The following is a 17,027-nucleotide window of genomic DNA, read 5'->3' on the forward strand; positions in this document are numbered from 1 at the left end:
TCCACCAGCCTGGTGGTGAAATACGGCTGCCAGTCCACCTCTTTTGACCTGGAAGTGAAAGGGGGAGGGTCACTGCAGCTCTGGAGGTCTGGGTTGAGGGTGGGTGGGAATTGGCCCTCGTGACAGCAATAAACAAGCCCCGCCCCCTAAAACACAGCCGTGGCAGCACAGAATCACGAGTTGTGATATACGCAGCCCACACCAACACACATATTGACGGTCTGCGTTTTAAGTGTCTGATATATTAAAGCGCAATTCCCCACCGTGCCAATACAGACTGCACCACGTTTTAGAATCCATTTGTAAAAATAAAAGATGTTAGATGTTTAAGTCCAGAACGTAGTGAGGAGGAGCAGGGTCAGATGGCCAGGCTGCTTGGTGTCATGGGGAGCACGCACGCACGCACACACACACACACACGTAAGAGTATCCTGCGAGGACGCGCCCCGAAGCCAAGCGGCAGGTTTGTCCTGTAGATCGCATCACGGGGAGAGGCAGCAGATTTAAAGGAGCAATAAGTCAATTTTCCAGCGATGCTTCGCATTATGCCACAACCAAGATGGCGACCTGTGTGAAGGGGCCTGGGTGTATCTGAGATTCTGTACCGCCTCCATTTTAAACATGTCGGCCTGTATGTGGAGGTTTCGCTCTTTGGAGCTTTAAGGGGTTACCAGGCTGTCTGATTCTTCATCTCTCTGTGTGAGATTCAATAGAAAACATGTAAATATTACTTCCATAAATATCGCCTGCAACTTTATGCTGGCAAAACTGACTGATTGCTCCTTTAACTTCAGTTTCCATTATATATTGAGACCATCACCATAATGGATGCAATTAAACCTAAAACGCGTGTGCAGAAGCAGATTAATGTATCCCACGTTACCCAGTGCACGTTAGATTTTACTGGTACCATAATGAGTGACAAGTGTGAATCAAGATCAGCCTGAAAGGGCTTGGGAGAGGAGGATTCTGGGATACCGTGTGGAGAACTGCACAAGAGCGTTCTGCACCGTACGCCGGATCTCCAGCAGGAAGGAGTCGTCCTCGCTCAGGGTGTAATACCAGTACTGGATATAGTCCCTCATGCCAAACTGGATCACCTGCACAAAGACAGGAGGGCACATCAGAGGGTGCCGACAGGAACCTGAACCACACAGAGACACGCGGTGGAGTCAGACATTACTGCGCACCGAATCAGACCCTGGATGAGCGCCAGCCGTGTTTGCTTGGCAAATGGGGAAGTGGGTTGTTGGCAAGGCTCTGTGCCTGGGGGGTATTCACCTCCTGGGGGGTATTCACCTCCTGGGGGGGTATTCACCTCCTGGGGGGGTATTCACCTCCTGGGGGGGTATTCACCTCGGCTTCAGGTGAAGGTGAGGGTGAGACTCTCTCAGACGTGAGCAGGGAGGTTCCACGTGTGCAGGTTTATGCAGACGCGCGTTTCGGGCTATTGTTTTCGAGCTATTCAAGCTACACAAGAGACTGCGTGCGCACAACGTGGTCGATCTAAAGTGCGTGATCCCGTTGAAAAGGACAATGAGGCTGCTCGTGTGTGCACAGAGGGGGCCACGTATGGCTGAACTGAAAGACGTTCCAACACGAACGCGTCTGTACGAGCCGACGAAGGAAACGAGGGCGTCTGCCTTCACCACTTCTGCGTCTTAAGCCCTGCGCCTCTCTGGCAGGGACCAGCGGACCAGCGTGGCCGCACAGCTCCGGTTCACGTGGTCCTCTGGGCCGTGGGCGCCGACGTACCTGCTGTAGCGGCTCGTCGATGAAGCTGGAGCCAGTCAGGCGCCGGTCAATCTTGATGGGCCTCATCTCCTGCTTCAGCTCGTCCAGAACCTTGGGAGACACAGGTGGTGGTGTTGAGGGCGACGTGGGGAAAGGAGTGGTGCGTCTGCAGCGGGATGACCCCTGACCCCGATGTCTCGGTTCTGTGGCCCGTCAGCGACGCGAGTTGGCCTGTATGGATGCGCGCGGTGTGAGTGTGGGCGTCCTACCTTTGCGATGCCTGTGGCGGTGGGGGGCAGATAGGAGTGTTCGCACTTCTCCAGGTGTTTCTCGGAGTTTGTCTTTCCAAATAAAAGAGTGACGGCAAAGCCCCTAGGGAATAAAAGCGGAAAACATGGTCGGCGCGAGGAGGACGGACCCCTGCGGAGCCCCTCGGCACCGCCACAGGCCCCCTGGACCCTCCACAGCTGCATGGACAACACAGACGGCAGGCGCACTTACCCGCCAAGGAAACAGATGATATAAAAGGCCAGATAAAAGATGGCAAAAGGACCGAACGTGAAGAGGAAGAGCACGACTCCCAGGCCCCCCCATCCCCAGAAGGACAGACTGGCCTGGAAGAGAGACACACACACACACACACACACACACACACACACACACACACACACACACACACACACACACAGTGAAGGGAGGTTAATGACAGTACATCTTACCTTATTATTCCCCGTACTGCCACTGAGGTCAAGTTGGGCTGCTGACATGTTACTCGGGCGCTCAGACAACCCCCCCCCCCCCAAAGCGAAACAGCAGGTGCTCGTGGGAAACGGAGGCCACGTCGAGCTGGGTCAAGGCCGTCCGACGGGCACAGCGGCTCAGCGACCGCTAGCTCTCAGTCAGACAGCAGATGGGAGCTTGTTCTCCCCCCTGATCTCTAGTAACCGCGCGGACACGGTCTTGCGTTTCACGCTGCATTGCGGCTCTCGGTCCGGGTTTCAGCGCTGGCTTGTTTTAGGAGGCATCTAGGGTAAAGGGGCGATTGGACTTTAACCTGTTAGAACTAGCAGAGGACACTTTTCCAAGCAGACGACTAAGCGTTTTTGTAAGTCACTCAGCACAAGAGCTTCTGCTAAATGCCGCAAACGTAAATGAGGATGTAAACAGGAGCTGACGCAGGGGCTGTGGGCCGAACACGTAGTAACAGCTTTAAACCGCCCGCAGTCTGTAACGGACAGCCACACACACATTTTTGGCAAATTTGGTTTCAGCAAGGCTAGTTAAGGTATTTGAAAGCCACTTATATCACATTATTTCAGTCATCACTTTATTTATCTCACACACACACACACACACACACACACACACACACACACACACACACACACACACACACTGCCCATTTCCATCCCAGCAGAACCCTCCAAGCTGTTAAAGCAAACGGTCACTTTAGACGTCAGAACGCAGCAGGATGTACTGGGGCTCTGACGGAGGTCCTGACCGTTCCGATTGGCTGGGCCTTGACTAACGGGCCCTGAGCGTCCAGTGCAGCGCTGCAGGGCCGACTGGCTTGATAAAGGCTTAGAGGAACCCCCCAGCAGCCCAGGGAACACGGGGGGGGGAGGGAGCACGTGCGTCTTACAGCCTCCAGGTTTCCTGTTTATGTCAGTGGGGGGGGTGGCGCGGAGGTCTGCAGCGTCATCGCGTCCTCCCGATCGGGCCGGCACGCAGGCGCACGGGACCGCACACCCCACGGGGCCGCACGCCCCACGGGACCGGGCCGCTGCTGGTTTTCTATAACGAAACGGTAACAGAAGAAAAGAAGTAGTTCACATCACTCCAATCTCTCGCAAAGAAGTTGCAAGACTCACTGCAGGCGAGTGGCTCAGCTGTAGCTACTCTTCCTCCAGAACCTGTCCGACAGGAAGAAGGGCGGCTCGCTGACAGGATTAGGAGGGAGAAAAAACAAAAAACATCCAACAACCCCTTCCCCATTTTCATGAAAGCTGAAGGAGAGACGTAGACAAAGCAGCCCAGAGAGAGGGAGGTGATCTCAGGACTCCAGCTCTTCAAACCCAACCAGACTCTATATTAAACCACCATTCCTGAGTGACATCAAAGAGGCAGACGCAACCCGGCTGACACAGTCTCCACGTCCTGGGGCTTGTCAGCGGCAACACCCCGGCTAGCCTGTTCCTTGTAGTTACTAGTGTTTTGTTTTGTTTCCTTTTTGCTCAAAAACCAGCTAGACAGAACAGTGACTCAGCCAACAAACCCATCCAAGCATGTGTTGAAAAAGATCCGGGGGTGGTGCTCCTTCACAATAACCGTGACACCAGCTTACTACCACCAGGTCTGGACGCCGAGCACACCGGCAGCGTGGACGGGGCCCTCGTGAGACCGGCCCTCGTGAGACCGGCCCTCGTGAGACTGGCCCCTGGTACTAGGGCGTGCGTTCACAGGAGCCGTGCGCTGCACAAAGGTCAGAGAAGACGATGGCGCGGAGCCTCTGGTATTTTCACCTGAAGCATCCCACAGCAGGTTAGGAGCAGCCTGTAGCACAGCGAGAGGCCCCCGCTACAATAACATTGGCCCCCGGCTACAATAACATTGGCCCCCGCTACAATAACATTGGCCCCCGGCTACAATAACATTGGCCCCCGGCTACAATAACATTGGCCCCCGCTACAATAACATTGGCCCCCGCTACAATAACATTGGCCCCGGCTACAATAACATTGGCCCCCGCTACAATAATACGCAACGCTAGACGTTCCCTTTGCTCCAGCACCATCAACATGGCGACCCCATTATGCTCACTTCATCCTCATTTTCATTTCTGAGCTCTACTGGAACCGAATGATTTTTTTTTAAAAAAGGTTTTCCTGAAACCGCATGTCTGTTTTCACCCTCCGTCTGAAATTCTCTGGTCGAGCCATCGTGTCTTTAAGCCCTGCGGATTACGGGTGCGGTCGTGGTCTGCTCACCCCATACGTACTGCTTGGCCAACCACCACAGACCTTCTGCCCATATTACGTCCGCCCCCGTCTTGCAGTCTGCAGATCAGAACTTGAACATGAGGCAAAACTATTTGTTAGTTTAAGGCCGATAATAAAGTTTATGATTAATATTTTCATGTTTTTCTGTAGTTTTCTGAACTCTTTTGTGTCGTTTCCTTTTTCCGTTTAATTTTCACGCCACACTTTGCTTTAGAAATCATTACAGCATTTGGTGGCTTCCATAGTTTCATGACCCCATAACAGTGGTATGTAACCAACCCTAACCCTGAATTTCTTGGGTCGATATAATCGATAATTTGCACCTTTTTCGTGGCCAATACGGCTATAAATAACCTTTTATAACCTTTACGTATAAACTTCATTTAAGTTCAAACTATTATCTATATATGAAGAGGTGCAGTGAGTCACAGGTAAATCAGACCTGACTGGTGTAAATATACTGCAAGGCGAGGCTGAATGAATCTGTGGAGGGGAGTTTATTTTGAGCATATCCTATCATTATCCATTAGACCTGGCTTGAACTGGGAGTCAAGGAAACAAAACCAGATGAAAATGAAAACAGGAACACAAACCAAACAGACACAAAGTGAAACAAAAGATAACAAGAAATTAACTACAGCCAACACTGTAGCTTTACCACACACACACACACACACACACACAGGCTGGGACAGCCAACACTGTAGCTTTACCACACACACACACAGGCTGGGACAGCCAACACTGTAGCTTTACCACACACACACAGGCTGGGACAGCCAACACTGTAGCTTTACCACACACACACACACACACACACACACACACACACACACACACAGGCTGGGACAGCCACCAATTACAATGTTTTTCACTCCTTGCATTCTTAGGGGTCAGATATTCTGTAACGAATGATGTTTATTTAGGACAAATCCTGATTCAGGAGCCTTAATTCAGTCTGTGGTCAAAGGACCAGAACTCAATGAAATATAAGCAGATGTCATCACTCACACACACACACACACACAAAACCAGGACCGAACATAATACAAGGAACATAAAGAAAATGACAATACGAACTTGGAAAACGATAACGAAAATACCCAAGGACAAAGCCGCAGCACCACAAGGTGCATGACACCACAGGAACCACGATGTCGAGGTCCACAGCAGGGCACTGGAGCTACTGTTTGGCTAAGGCAAACAACTGAACACCTCAACAAGACACCTTGGTTGGTTTAAAAACCAAATCGCCAAATATAAATGAGCATAGACGCTGTGACCATGAAAGTTCTCCCGGGCTGCACAATGCTTGAACTACAGCGTCCTTCACAGGAGGTGAAAACCACCAATTCAAACGAGGAGCTTGATGCAGCTGAGAGAACTCAGTTCTTTGGGAGATGGTTCCTTTGGGCTCAGGAAGTCAGCTGACCGTTTACATGCACAAAAAGCTTTGCAGCACAAGAAGGAATGACTGAAAAAGCACATGTTCCCTTTAATAGTAGCAAAACACTCTTGGCCATGGTTGAGTAACTAATTCATCTACACATATGGCCCTTGAATTAGGTTCAGCTGAGCAATGTGATGACGCCTACCGAGTCACTCCAACCTCCACACACAGGCTAGTGGCACTGCTACAGGACTACGCAGCCAACTGTAACGTCCGCACCGCAGCTCAGGCTCAGGACGAATAACACTCCATTACACCCGCATTACCAGTATATTAAAAAGCTGCCTTCTGGACCAGCGCGTCCCTCCGACGTGAGCAGAACAGCTCTCTCGGATCCGTAAGACGGGTGTTCCTCCACGGGACTAAACACAGGCAGCATTGTGCCATTATGGCCTTTCGACACTGAACCAGTGGTTGAAGACGATGGGATGGGCAGCAACAGCAGACGCTTTTCAATCTAAATGGAAAACTTTATTTGAACAGGCTCCAGGTTCAACACTGATAGCTTAGCTTGTGTAGCGCTCCACTACACAAGGGACTTCAGCTCTTTTCCTCTTCTTTGTCGTCCTTATTTTCTTCATCAATTTCAACAAGTTTCTTTTAGATACTAGTTATTTAGGTCTCTACTTGCAATCTGTTCTGTTTAAATCATTTTTCATTTTCTTTTCAACAGTTTTATTTCTGTACTTAACTTATGTGAAGCACTTTGAATTTCCACTCTGTATGAAAAGTGCTACATAAATAAACTTGCCTTGCCCTGCCTATAGAGCTATATTTGGTAAAAATTAAGCCCAACTCCTAAGTGATAGCACTACAGCTCATAGCATCAATCTCCCATGATCCTCTGCAAGAAGCCCTTTCTGACATCAGCAGGCAAGTCCATCTCTACCAGCCTCCAGCAAGTGACCACGCAGGCGATGATCGCATCACACACCGAGAACGATACTCAGAACCTCCAAGAGTGAGGAAGGAGGCATGTGGCTGGATTCAATGGCAGTCAAACCCGCACCTCGAAGGTGTGAGCCTGTGCGCAGAGGGCTACTAGCATCTCCCGATACCCCCCCCCCCCCCCCCCCCCCCAAGATCCCCAGAGATCCCCCAGATCCCCCTGGATTCCAGATCCTAGCTGGATTTTATGCTCCGCTCCTTTCAGTTTCAGGACAGATCCACAATGGAAGTCGCAACGTTCCTTAACATCGCCTGCTTCATGCTGAGCCTCCAAACTCCCCAACCTGCCCCCAACACTATTCCCTTCATCTTCCTTCCACACACTGCCCACAGGTGGGGTGGGGTGGGGTGGGGGTAATCTCTTTCTACCCTCCCTCGATGGTAGTCAGACAACTTCATTCATGGCACTGAGGGAGTAAATAATACTTTAAAATAACTCAGAAAAAGCAGCAGGAAAAAAAAATCAAACTTTTGCCACTAAGCAACTTTTCCAGCGCATGAACTAATCCACTAATCTTACAAAAGAATGCACAAATGCCTGGCCGAGCCTAAAGCACAGGCATAACAATCAACACCACCCTGCTGCTTCAAACAAGACCGATAAGACAAGTCTGCACTCTCTCCAGACCACAGCCAGGTCTTTACAGATGCACTCAGAAAGACGGTAGACACATTACGCAATCGCTGCATCTTTGGAGGACAGAAGGCCCGAGCCCACTGAAGGTTCATCTGTGCCCCGAGAAAAGGTCGACATCTGCGCTTTCAGCCCCACGAGGATCTCGGCACACGGGAGAACATTTATCACAGGCGTGTTTATCGTAACGCAAATAACTGCAAAGGACCTGTAGCTGCACGAGTGGCTCCCAGCCAATGAAAAATGAAGATAACACAGAGCAGAAACTCACTGCTGATTAGGCTACAAGAGCACACGGGCCAGAGTTTGGCAACAGGCCTCAGGCAGAAGTAATCAATCTTAAACTGCATTTCTATTTAACAGAACTTTAGGGAGGGGGGGGGGGGGGGGGTCCCTCTCTTGATGAGATGGAGAAGGCTACCGATCACACTGGATGACATATATACATAGCAAACATCTCATAGTTTTCAGTTCCTCTTATCCGTGGGGAGATTCTGGTGCCTCTTTACATGCAGAATCAAACTTACAACTTACATCATCATTAGTTTACATTTTATGTGTTTTGGTGATTTTACACAATGATTATCCAGTCCTGCACATTTTATTAACCTATTATTATTAATCAGTATTAGTCAGAGAAGTGGTAGTAATGAATTACTCTGTATTGTACCAGCCCTGCTGACACTTCAAGATCTGTTGGTTAAGCACAGATTTCCCACAAGCCTCGGAGTGACGTTGCATTAACCGGCTGAGTCAGAGCTTCCTTCAGTCTCAAAGCCTGACCGCCACATACGGAGGTCAGAAGCTCACAGGGCCAGCGCCGAGACCGTGACCGGGACACGCTGGCCAACAGCTCGCAGCTGCATCGCTCTACGCCCCGCGCGTGCTCCCCCGGTGGCTTCTGGGTACTGGGCGCATTCCCTCGTCGTGCTCGGCCGACGCAGAAAATGGAATGCGAGTTATGAGAAGCATTACAGGTGTGAGATGGGTGTGAGACAGGTGTGAGACGAAACCAGAGTCTGCTGACTGTGGGTTTGTTTGTTTAACCAAGCCCGTCTCCAGACGTCCTGAGAAGAGGGACACACTCAGAATGCCACAGGCCACTGCTGACTGACAAACTCTACTGGAAGGTTATTACCACAAATCAGTTTTGGAAAACTGGACGCACCATTGGAGCTGTTCCGATGGTCAAGAACTGCAAGCAATAAAACATCTCTGGACACTGGATGAATGGGATTTGGAAAATGGTCCGGCTGTGTTCCAAATCTCATTCATGCAGTCTCCATAGGCAGGATGAATAGTGAACCATCAGGCTGCGAATCTAAAATCCAGAAATAGCAAGTAAACTAGTTCAATTTGACTGTGCATGGAGCTAATCCCAGGGTTGCTTTGCAGGGCTCAGGGACATACTGACCTGAGAGCAAAATTTGCCTGCTAACCCATGAATCACACTTGCCAATCAACAAGCCATGGCTGAATTATGCTGATTGTTATAAGCACTTTAAGAAACACTGTTGTCTGGGTGATTACAGATATAGTAACCAGCATATGAACCATAACAATCAAGCATTCATACGCAAATATCAAAGAACAATAGTTTTTTTTCCCCACAATGGTAATCAGTGGGATTTGGCAAATGAAATACTGTACGACAACCCAAGCATTATTATGCAAATATTGGTGTCTACACACACCTGATGAGCTAGAACTCCCACGCTGCCTTAAGCTTTGATTAAAAGCGGATAAAGAGATTAAGATGAGAATGCGTTCTTAGTGAGTTTATTAAATGCCCACTGGTGTTCTATAAATACAACAGGTAATTATATCATACAGCTTATTCAGAGGGCCTTTGTGCACGCAGGAGGACTTGAGACTTGGACACTCGTCACAGACAGTAATTAGAACTGCATCCTAATATAATAGATTCTTCTTTTTTGACGAGTTCTTGGGACATTTAGCAACAGCAAATTATTGTTTTATTAAATGTGCTAACTTCTGCATGTAAAATAAAGTAAAAGGGGCTTTCGTGGAGAAACACTACCTATAGTCAACAAGCATCCGCTAAGAGGTGATTGCATGATCTGCACTCGAGAAGCGAACACGAGTGTTCTGCCTTGGTTCGGTGAACTCATGCTCAACTGTTAAGGTCTATGCATCGTCATGTACATCACACCTGCCTAGACTACGATAAGCAAAACCAGACAATGTGAAAGACAGATGAGCACCACGAGCAAACATAGCAAGAGATTCCCTTTACATCAAACGCTTCCTATGCAAAACACAAAGCAAATAAACCCAAATTCACCCATGACCTGGTCACACCTGAGGAAGATCGTCTAGAACACGGGAGTGCTGTACCCTTACGAACATTTAACATTAATGAACATTCAAAAGGTGACTTTCGACCTTCTTTGAGTTCAACATAGTGCAATGAAATTTCAGCGAAATTGTACATCTAATTGCACAGAGATTGCCATCTAGCTAGCAAATGTTACTGGTAGTAGTCATGGCAAAAGAGCAAAAGGACGAAACCATCAATGGCACTGGAAGGATGCCACCACAACTATGTTGCCAGAAACCCAACGCGGGCTACTGGGTGTGTTTATCTGTTTAATTAATCATTAACGTTTTGTCCGCGTATTTAGCTCGCAAACTGCCTAACCTTTTCAACTGATGCAGCTGCAAATAGCCACCCTGAGTTGGCCAAGGTGAGCTCAACACAGGTGTGCAGGCAAACACACACACACACACACACACACACACACACACACAAGTTGCACTGAATGAAACACCAGCTCCACGCCACGTCGCAGGCTGCCACAATGTGTCCACACCTGGAGAATGACAGCCCTAACAGCAGGTGCACGATTAAAACCCAACCGCGAGGCGTAAATAAGGCCACCCAGCGCCCATCACACCAGACACACACACACACAGGGCTCGCGCGCGTCCGCTCACACCAAACGTCACCAGCCCGGGGCAGCGCGCGAGCTAGCTCGAGCCAGCTAAGCCGAGCAAAGTTGTCAGTGACGACCAACGGGCTCAATTTAATCGCATTAACGTAATCCCGACCGGGACGGCGGGTGTTTTTCCAACCCGCACGGCGGTCCCGTGTTTCACCCGTTAGCGGGCGAGCCGGGACGAGGAACACAACCACAACTAGCCGACTGGGCCAGTCCCGCTGTCACACAAACACAAACTCGGCCGCGCCGAGCAGTTAACGTGCGCTTACCTCTGCGAGCATTATTTAAAAGGTCGAGGCAAACGTCTCTCTCAGACTGACCCCGACATGTCGCGCGGACCGTAATGACACACACGCCGTCGGTCGTTTCTAAAAGAGGACAGGTCTCCACTCTCCGCACTCTCTCCGGAGAGCCGCCATATTGCCAGCGTCACGTCTCGCGCGTCACGCCTCGCGCGTCCCTCAGACCCACGTCGCCCCGTGATTGGTCCGCGTCACGTGACGCGGGCAGTTCACGCGTGATTGCTGCGATTCTTTTGGAAAGCTGGATTAATTAAACTGAAACTGACCCCCCCCCCCCCCCCCCCCCCCCCCAAAAAAACCGCATTTGTTACGATTTAATTAATGCACATTGAGATAAAGGATCATTTTGTGTGCGTATATAACTAACGTTACCGATCTGAAGACCAGCAAATACTGAACAACTGTTATGTATTGCTAATTTATTCATAGGATATTCATTTACATATATTAACTTAATTAGGCTATAAACCCGCTGAATTAAATTATGAAACGTGTGTACATTAATTCCGAGAATTCTTAGAAAACGTCGTATAGGTACTGTCTTACACAATATACTTTAATTAACTACTTTAAACTAACAAACCATGATAATGTAGCCTATATCTGCAATGTCTATGCCTATGTCGGTGTGAATATTTGCTATTTTTAATTAATATTTTTTATTAGCGCGTTATTAATAATGACCAAATGTACAGTACAATGTTCCTCTATCACAGAGCATATGTGATGTGCACATGGGCCGCTGTATGAGAGCGATCGGTGGACACATGCGAAGACTACCAAAATAGATATAATACATCTTTAGTATGATTAGAGTCCAACAGGCTGACGGTGTAAACAATGTAATTAAACTGCTTCTCCTTGTAACTTTCCTATTGTACACTGTCGCCTGTGCAGGCAGAGAGCCTACCTGTTTCACATTAAGCAAGGCCCCTGCTGGGTGGCACTGTAGGTGTAGATGGACATAATCCCGGACCGCAGCGGACACCCTGCAGGTCACTGTAACCAGGTTCCCCATCGCCAACGAAGCAAACGGGATCACTCACAAAGGCGTAAACCTTCTCACGTAAACACATAGTACTTAATTAAGCTTTCGGGAAACAAAGCATCATGTTGACATCGAAGCACCCAGAGACATAGAGAGATCCAGGTTTGGCCCAAGCCAAGTTTCCGCATGACATTATCTATCACAAGGCAAAGCAAACTTTGAACCCTGTACAAGTCTACAGTCATAAGGAACAGCGTAAACAGCCAGGACGAACAGATATTCCCATATTCCTAAATATGTATTACCACACTACGGGATATTACATCGAAAGTTTATTGAGCCTGTCAATACTTGGTAATATTGGATAAAGTGTATAACATAGCATATGCAATAATCAGTTGAAACATAGCGGACCTAAACAATGTTCCAATAGCTTGTTAAAATACATAAATTTAACAAGTTTACAAGAAGTTTTGCATTTTATCTTTTCTGTTTGGGGTATTTGCCCATACGTTGTTCAACAACACGTTTTTGTCCCTCAAACCATTGTGCTGTTCGTAAAATAAATGCTGGTACAGTCGAACAGTTTTAAACGGACAACATTGGTCTCCAGTGGCGTAAACGACACCGTTACGAATTCAGTCTATTGTGGTGCTGCGCTATTTTTAGAAAAGGCTTGTGTGTCCACAGCGGCAACATTTAACATGCGCTGCAGCTCCGTCCGAGAGCGCCCCCCCCCCAGTCCCCCCACCAAACCCCCTCCACCCAGTCCTCCCCCCAGCCTCCGTCCGCAGGATAGACGCGCCAGTTCAGTCACACATGAATTGACGCCCCGTTCAATGACTGAACACCCGTGATAACTCCGCCGGAGCAGTTACGGCCGCAGAGGTGAGCGCGTGTTTGATTGATATTAACGGAGAACTCCAGATAGCGCGCGAGCATCCTCGCGACCACACTTGCGCTTTGCGCGATCACCGACTGATCAGTTCTAACCGTTTCCTCTGCCGGTGCTTGTGAAATTGCAGTTTTAGCCTACTGAAGTGCGCGGATAATCCAGCTTTCGGTTGTGTTTGTGTTTTTAAAGAGTCAGTACGTGGACTGATCATTCTTGTTACAGGATCGATAATTGCGAGATTATTTAGGTGGAATAACGAAATAGCCACACATGCTTTTTCATTTGAACATTTTCAAGGCGTCTGTTGTCTTTAAATGAAGAATAAAATGGAACTCTTAGTAACAGGTATGTTTAGTATTTACCAAGCATCGCTTCCGCGTAGTTTCTCCGGGGGAAACATCGCCGCGCTAAAAATAGAAATGATACCATCTACCCACCCAACTCTCTCTCTCTCTCTCTCTCTCTCTCTCTCTCTCTCTCTCTCTCTCTCACTCTCTCTCGCAATGCGTAGGTTGTGGCAGACACACTAATATATCATGTAGCATAAAAAAAATCCTTCTTATTGCAAGTTCCTCGTATGGTTTTGTGCACAAATATTTAACAAAATCTAAAATCAAAGTAAGCCTTTAATTATTCAACGCATATTTGGTGCTAAGCAGTACATTATAACATTTTAAAAACAGAAAAAACCTGCAGAATGCAAAGTAGGCATCGTATCAGAAGGCAAAGTAGACAGCATGTTGCATCTCCACAGTTATCTAACTGTCCATCAACAGATGTGAATATGTTTCCTATTTAGACTTGTTTCTGCAGACCTGTACAGTAGTCTGTGTGGAGCATAATCTGCAGCTTGCAGTAACTGTGGATGAGCAGGTCTGGGTAGGATTCAGTTTTTTCACTTATTTTCCTTCACTGTGTGTATCTCTGTGTGTGTGTGTGTGTGTGTGTGTGTGTGTGTGTGTGTGTTTATTCCCCACAGGTGTGGTGTTCGCCTGTCTGAGGAAGACACTCTTGGATACCCAGGCCAGGACCGATACACTTGGCACTTATACATGCTTCTGACATGAGCTCCCCTGAGCAACCAGGTATTACCTATTCCCTGGATGCTGCGTAGATACTGTCACCGCCGTCACCCCCCACACCCCCAACACACACACACACACACACACACACACACACACACACACACACACACACACACACACACACACACACACACACACACACACACACACACACACGGCCTCTTTAAGGGCGGTGTAAGCCGGTATAGCGGGGCTGTCGGAGACCTCCCGTGGGCAGGTTGAGAGGCCCGGGATATATTTAGCCCGGCTTGCCACGCGCCCGAGGCGGCCCTAGCGCTCTGGATGTGGTCTTGGCAGGCTGAGGTGAGCAGATGGAGACCCTGCTGGCAGGTGGCTTAGAGGGGCTCCTTTCATCCCACCACCGCGGGACTGCTCCCGCTCCCAGGAGCAGGGGCTGCCGCCACACACACGCGTGGCAGGGCTCGGGCGGGGGAACGGCCGGCCGCACTCGCCCTGGCCGCACGTAACGCGCTTGCCTTTGTTTGGCGTCGCTGCCTGCTAGAAGAGCTGAGAAGAGCTTCTGTAAGAGCCAGCGAGAGGAGTTCGTAAAGATGAGCTGTTCTTGAAGATGAGCTGTTCTTGGGGATGGGCTGTTCTTGGGGATGGGCTGTTCTTGGGGATGGGCTGTTCTTGAAGATGAGCTGTTCTTGGGGATGGGCTGTTCTTGAAGATGAGCTGTTCTTGGGAATGGGCTGTTCTTGAAGATGAGCTGTTCTTGAAGATGAGCTGTTCTTGGGGATGGGCTGTTCTTGAAGATGAGCTGTTCTTGGGGATGGGCTGTTCTTGAAGATGAGCTGTTCTTGGGAATGGGCTGTTCTTGAAGATGAGCTGTTCTTGGGGATGGGCTGTTCTTGAAGATGAGCTGTTCTTGAATATGAGCTGTTCTTGGGGAAGGGCTGTTCTTGAAGATGAGCTGTTCTTGGGGATGGGCTGTTCTTGAAGATGAGCTGTTCTTAAGCTGCTGTCTGCGCACTTGTTGAAGTGTTTTGAGCGTAACTGTCTGATCTGAGAGTTTATTTAGCAGGCAAAACTATTGTCAACCTTTTTACTTTTTGCAGTGGATCTTCAAGGATTTTCTTTCTTGTTCTTGCAAGCTTTGAGGAGCTCAGTGCTGATTTAAGATTTGTTATCCCAAGGGTTTCGAATAGTTGAGGCTTATTGATGTTCTTGGAAACACACACATGCACGCAGATGTGCACACACTAAACTATAACGCTAGGAGGAGAGGAATCCCATCGGACCTCCACCCAGCAATGTTCTGCATATGAAATACTGATGGGGGATTTTTGAAATGTTCAGATGTCACGAGAGGACATTTCTTTTGAGTCCTGCTGTGCTCCATCATTGACAACAAACTCCTAAATCAGAAGTTACACACCCACACTGCTGACAGCTTGAGAAAATTTGTTTGTGCACTTAATCCCTTTTGTCCAAAGGGGGAGCTGTTGATGTTGAGAAGGAGGAAAGAGAGAGAGAGAGAGAGAGAGAGAGAGAGAGTGTGTGAGAGAGAGAGACAGAGAGAGAGAGAGTGAATGCGTCAGGCCTGTCCTCTTCAGTAGTGATTGATCGGTAAAGGTTACAGCAGGTTGGTGAGGTGCTCTTTGAGCATTAAACCATGACCATCCAGCTATCTTCTAAGATTCTCCCCAGTCCAAAAACAGCTGCTCTATGTCCATGTGACAGACACTCTCCTTGGACCGCTGCCCTTTTAGAAACCATGTTATTCTGCTCCAGTGTCCTTGCAATCTGTTCTTTGTCATTATGTTTAGAAGCGCAGATATGTGTACACAGGTTTGTGCTGCTCATTTGTCCACCTGTGTAGGCAAGTGTTGTCGTGTGTTCTTGGAGTGCTACTAAGGGCCGTTTATAAACCAGTCTTCCTTCACCTTTGGGAACGACTGTTTCTCTCTCTCAGAAACAAGCCCGTGCAGACGACCTATTTCTGCTTTGGCATCTATTTTGTCTGGAGAGGAAAACCTAGGTAGCAGGAGATTTGTGTGTGTGTGTGTGTGTGTGTGTGCCCTGGGTTTCACTGGTGGTATTGTGTCCGTCGGACAGGAATGTGTCTGGGGAACTCCGCGGGAACACAAACAAAGTGGCGGTGGCACTCTCGGCAACAATAGCGGCAGAGACGAACCTGCCTCCCTCGTATATTAAGAGCGACTTTCTCCTGGGGATCGGGCTGCCTCGCTGCGTGCATGGAGCGTTTCCCTTTTTTAATTCATTCAGCAGGCACACTATTTTCTTTTCTTTTCTTTTTTTTGATGTGCTTTCCTTCCCCTTCTCCTTCATCTGGCTGTTTTCCAGGGCTGGCTGGGTGAATTGTAATGGTGTTACTGGGCTGGCTGGCTCTCACGCTGCTTTGCACGGTCCCTCTGCTGTTGTGAGGTCGTGGCCCGAATGACTAACAAGTCAGTTTGGAAGCTTTCTGCTTAAAAAAAGCACTCAAATGGCACCCGGATGCTGATTAATATCAGTGTTGACACTGTTTGCTACTGCTGGGTTCTTAGAGAGCCTGCAACTGATGAAGGTCTTTGCCTCTGTGTGTGTGTCTATGTGATAGATAGATAGATAGATAGAGAGAGAGAGAGAGAGAGAGAGAGACAGAGAGAGATGAGTATTTGTGTGCTGCAGTGGGTTGTGTTGCTTTGTTTAGCTTTCCATTTTGCTGGGTGTGAAATAACACAAGACTGGACAGAACTAGATGAGGAAGAGCCCTACTCTTCCTCGGAGGAGAAGAGAAGAGTCAGGCCCTCGGGGAGTGCAGATGATGTTACATTTACAACCTGTGTGTTTGTTTTTAGCTGTCCATTTCTGGAGAATTTTCAGGAATTCCACAAAAGTTAGGACGGGCCAGAGACTTTGGAAAGCCTACTTTAGAAACAAGAGCTAGGGAGATACGTGTTCCATGGTGACGAGACTTTTCCAACTGTTGTCGACCTGTGTATATAAAATCTCCCCCCCCTCTTTTTCTCTCTCTCTCTAGAGGGGGGGGAGATTATATATATATATATATATATATATATATA

General features: G+C 48.5%; 2 protein-coding genes across 4 annotated transcripts in view; one reads left to right on the forward strand and one right to left on the reverse strand.

Annotated features, from left to right (window-relative positions):
- snx13 (sorting nexin 13) overlaps positions 1-11,155 on the reverse strand; it is a 25,255-nt gene extending 14,100 nt beyond the window's left edge. For all 3 annotated transcript variants that reach the window (XM_077009882.1, XM_077009881.1, XM_077009880.1), the window contains exons 1-6: positions 10,998-11,155; positions 2,236-2,348; positions 2,004-2,106; positions 1,756-1,845; positions 979-1,100; positions 1-48 (exon numbers count right to left, since the gene is read on the reverse strand). The exon at positions 1-48 is cut by the window's left edge and continues 74 nt beyond it. In XM_077009882.1, the coding sequence (XP_076865997.1) occupies positions 1-48; positions 979-1,100; positions 1,756-1,845; positions 2,004-2,106; positions 2,236-2,348; positions 10,998-11,009 (488 nt within the window). In that variant the 5' untranslated portion in view covers positions 11,010-11,155. The remainder of the gene's footprint in view (positions 49-978; positions 1,101-1,755; positions 1,846-2,003; positions 2,107-2,235; positions 2,349-10,997) is intronic.
- Positions 11,156-12,769: 1,614 nt separating this feature from the next.
- LOC143517413 (histone deacetylase 9-B) overlaps positions 12,770-17,027 on the forward strand; it is a 30,278-nt gene continuing 26,020 nt past the window's right edge. The window contains exons 1-2 of the mRNA XM_077009885.1: positions 12,770-12,906; positions 13,893-13,998. Coding sequence (XP_076866000.1) covers positions 13,977-13,998 — 22 coding nt within the window. The 5' untranslated portion in view covers positions 12,770-12,906; positions 13,893-13,976. The remainder of the gene's footprint in view (positions 12,907-13,892; positions 13,999-17,027) is intronic.

Source organism: Brachyhypopomus gauderio, chromosome 6, assembly GCF_052324685.1.
Source record: "Brachyhypopomus gauderio isolate BG-103 chromosome 6, BGAUD_0.2, whole genome shotgun sequence".
In the NCBI taxonomy this organism is placed as follows: Eukaryota; Metazoa; Chordata; class Actinopteri; order Gymnotiformes; family Hypopomidae; genus Brachyhypopomus; species Brachyhypopomus gauderio.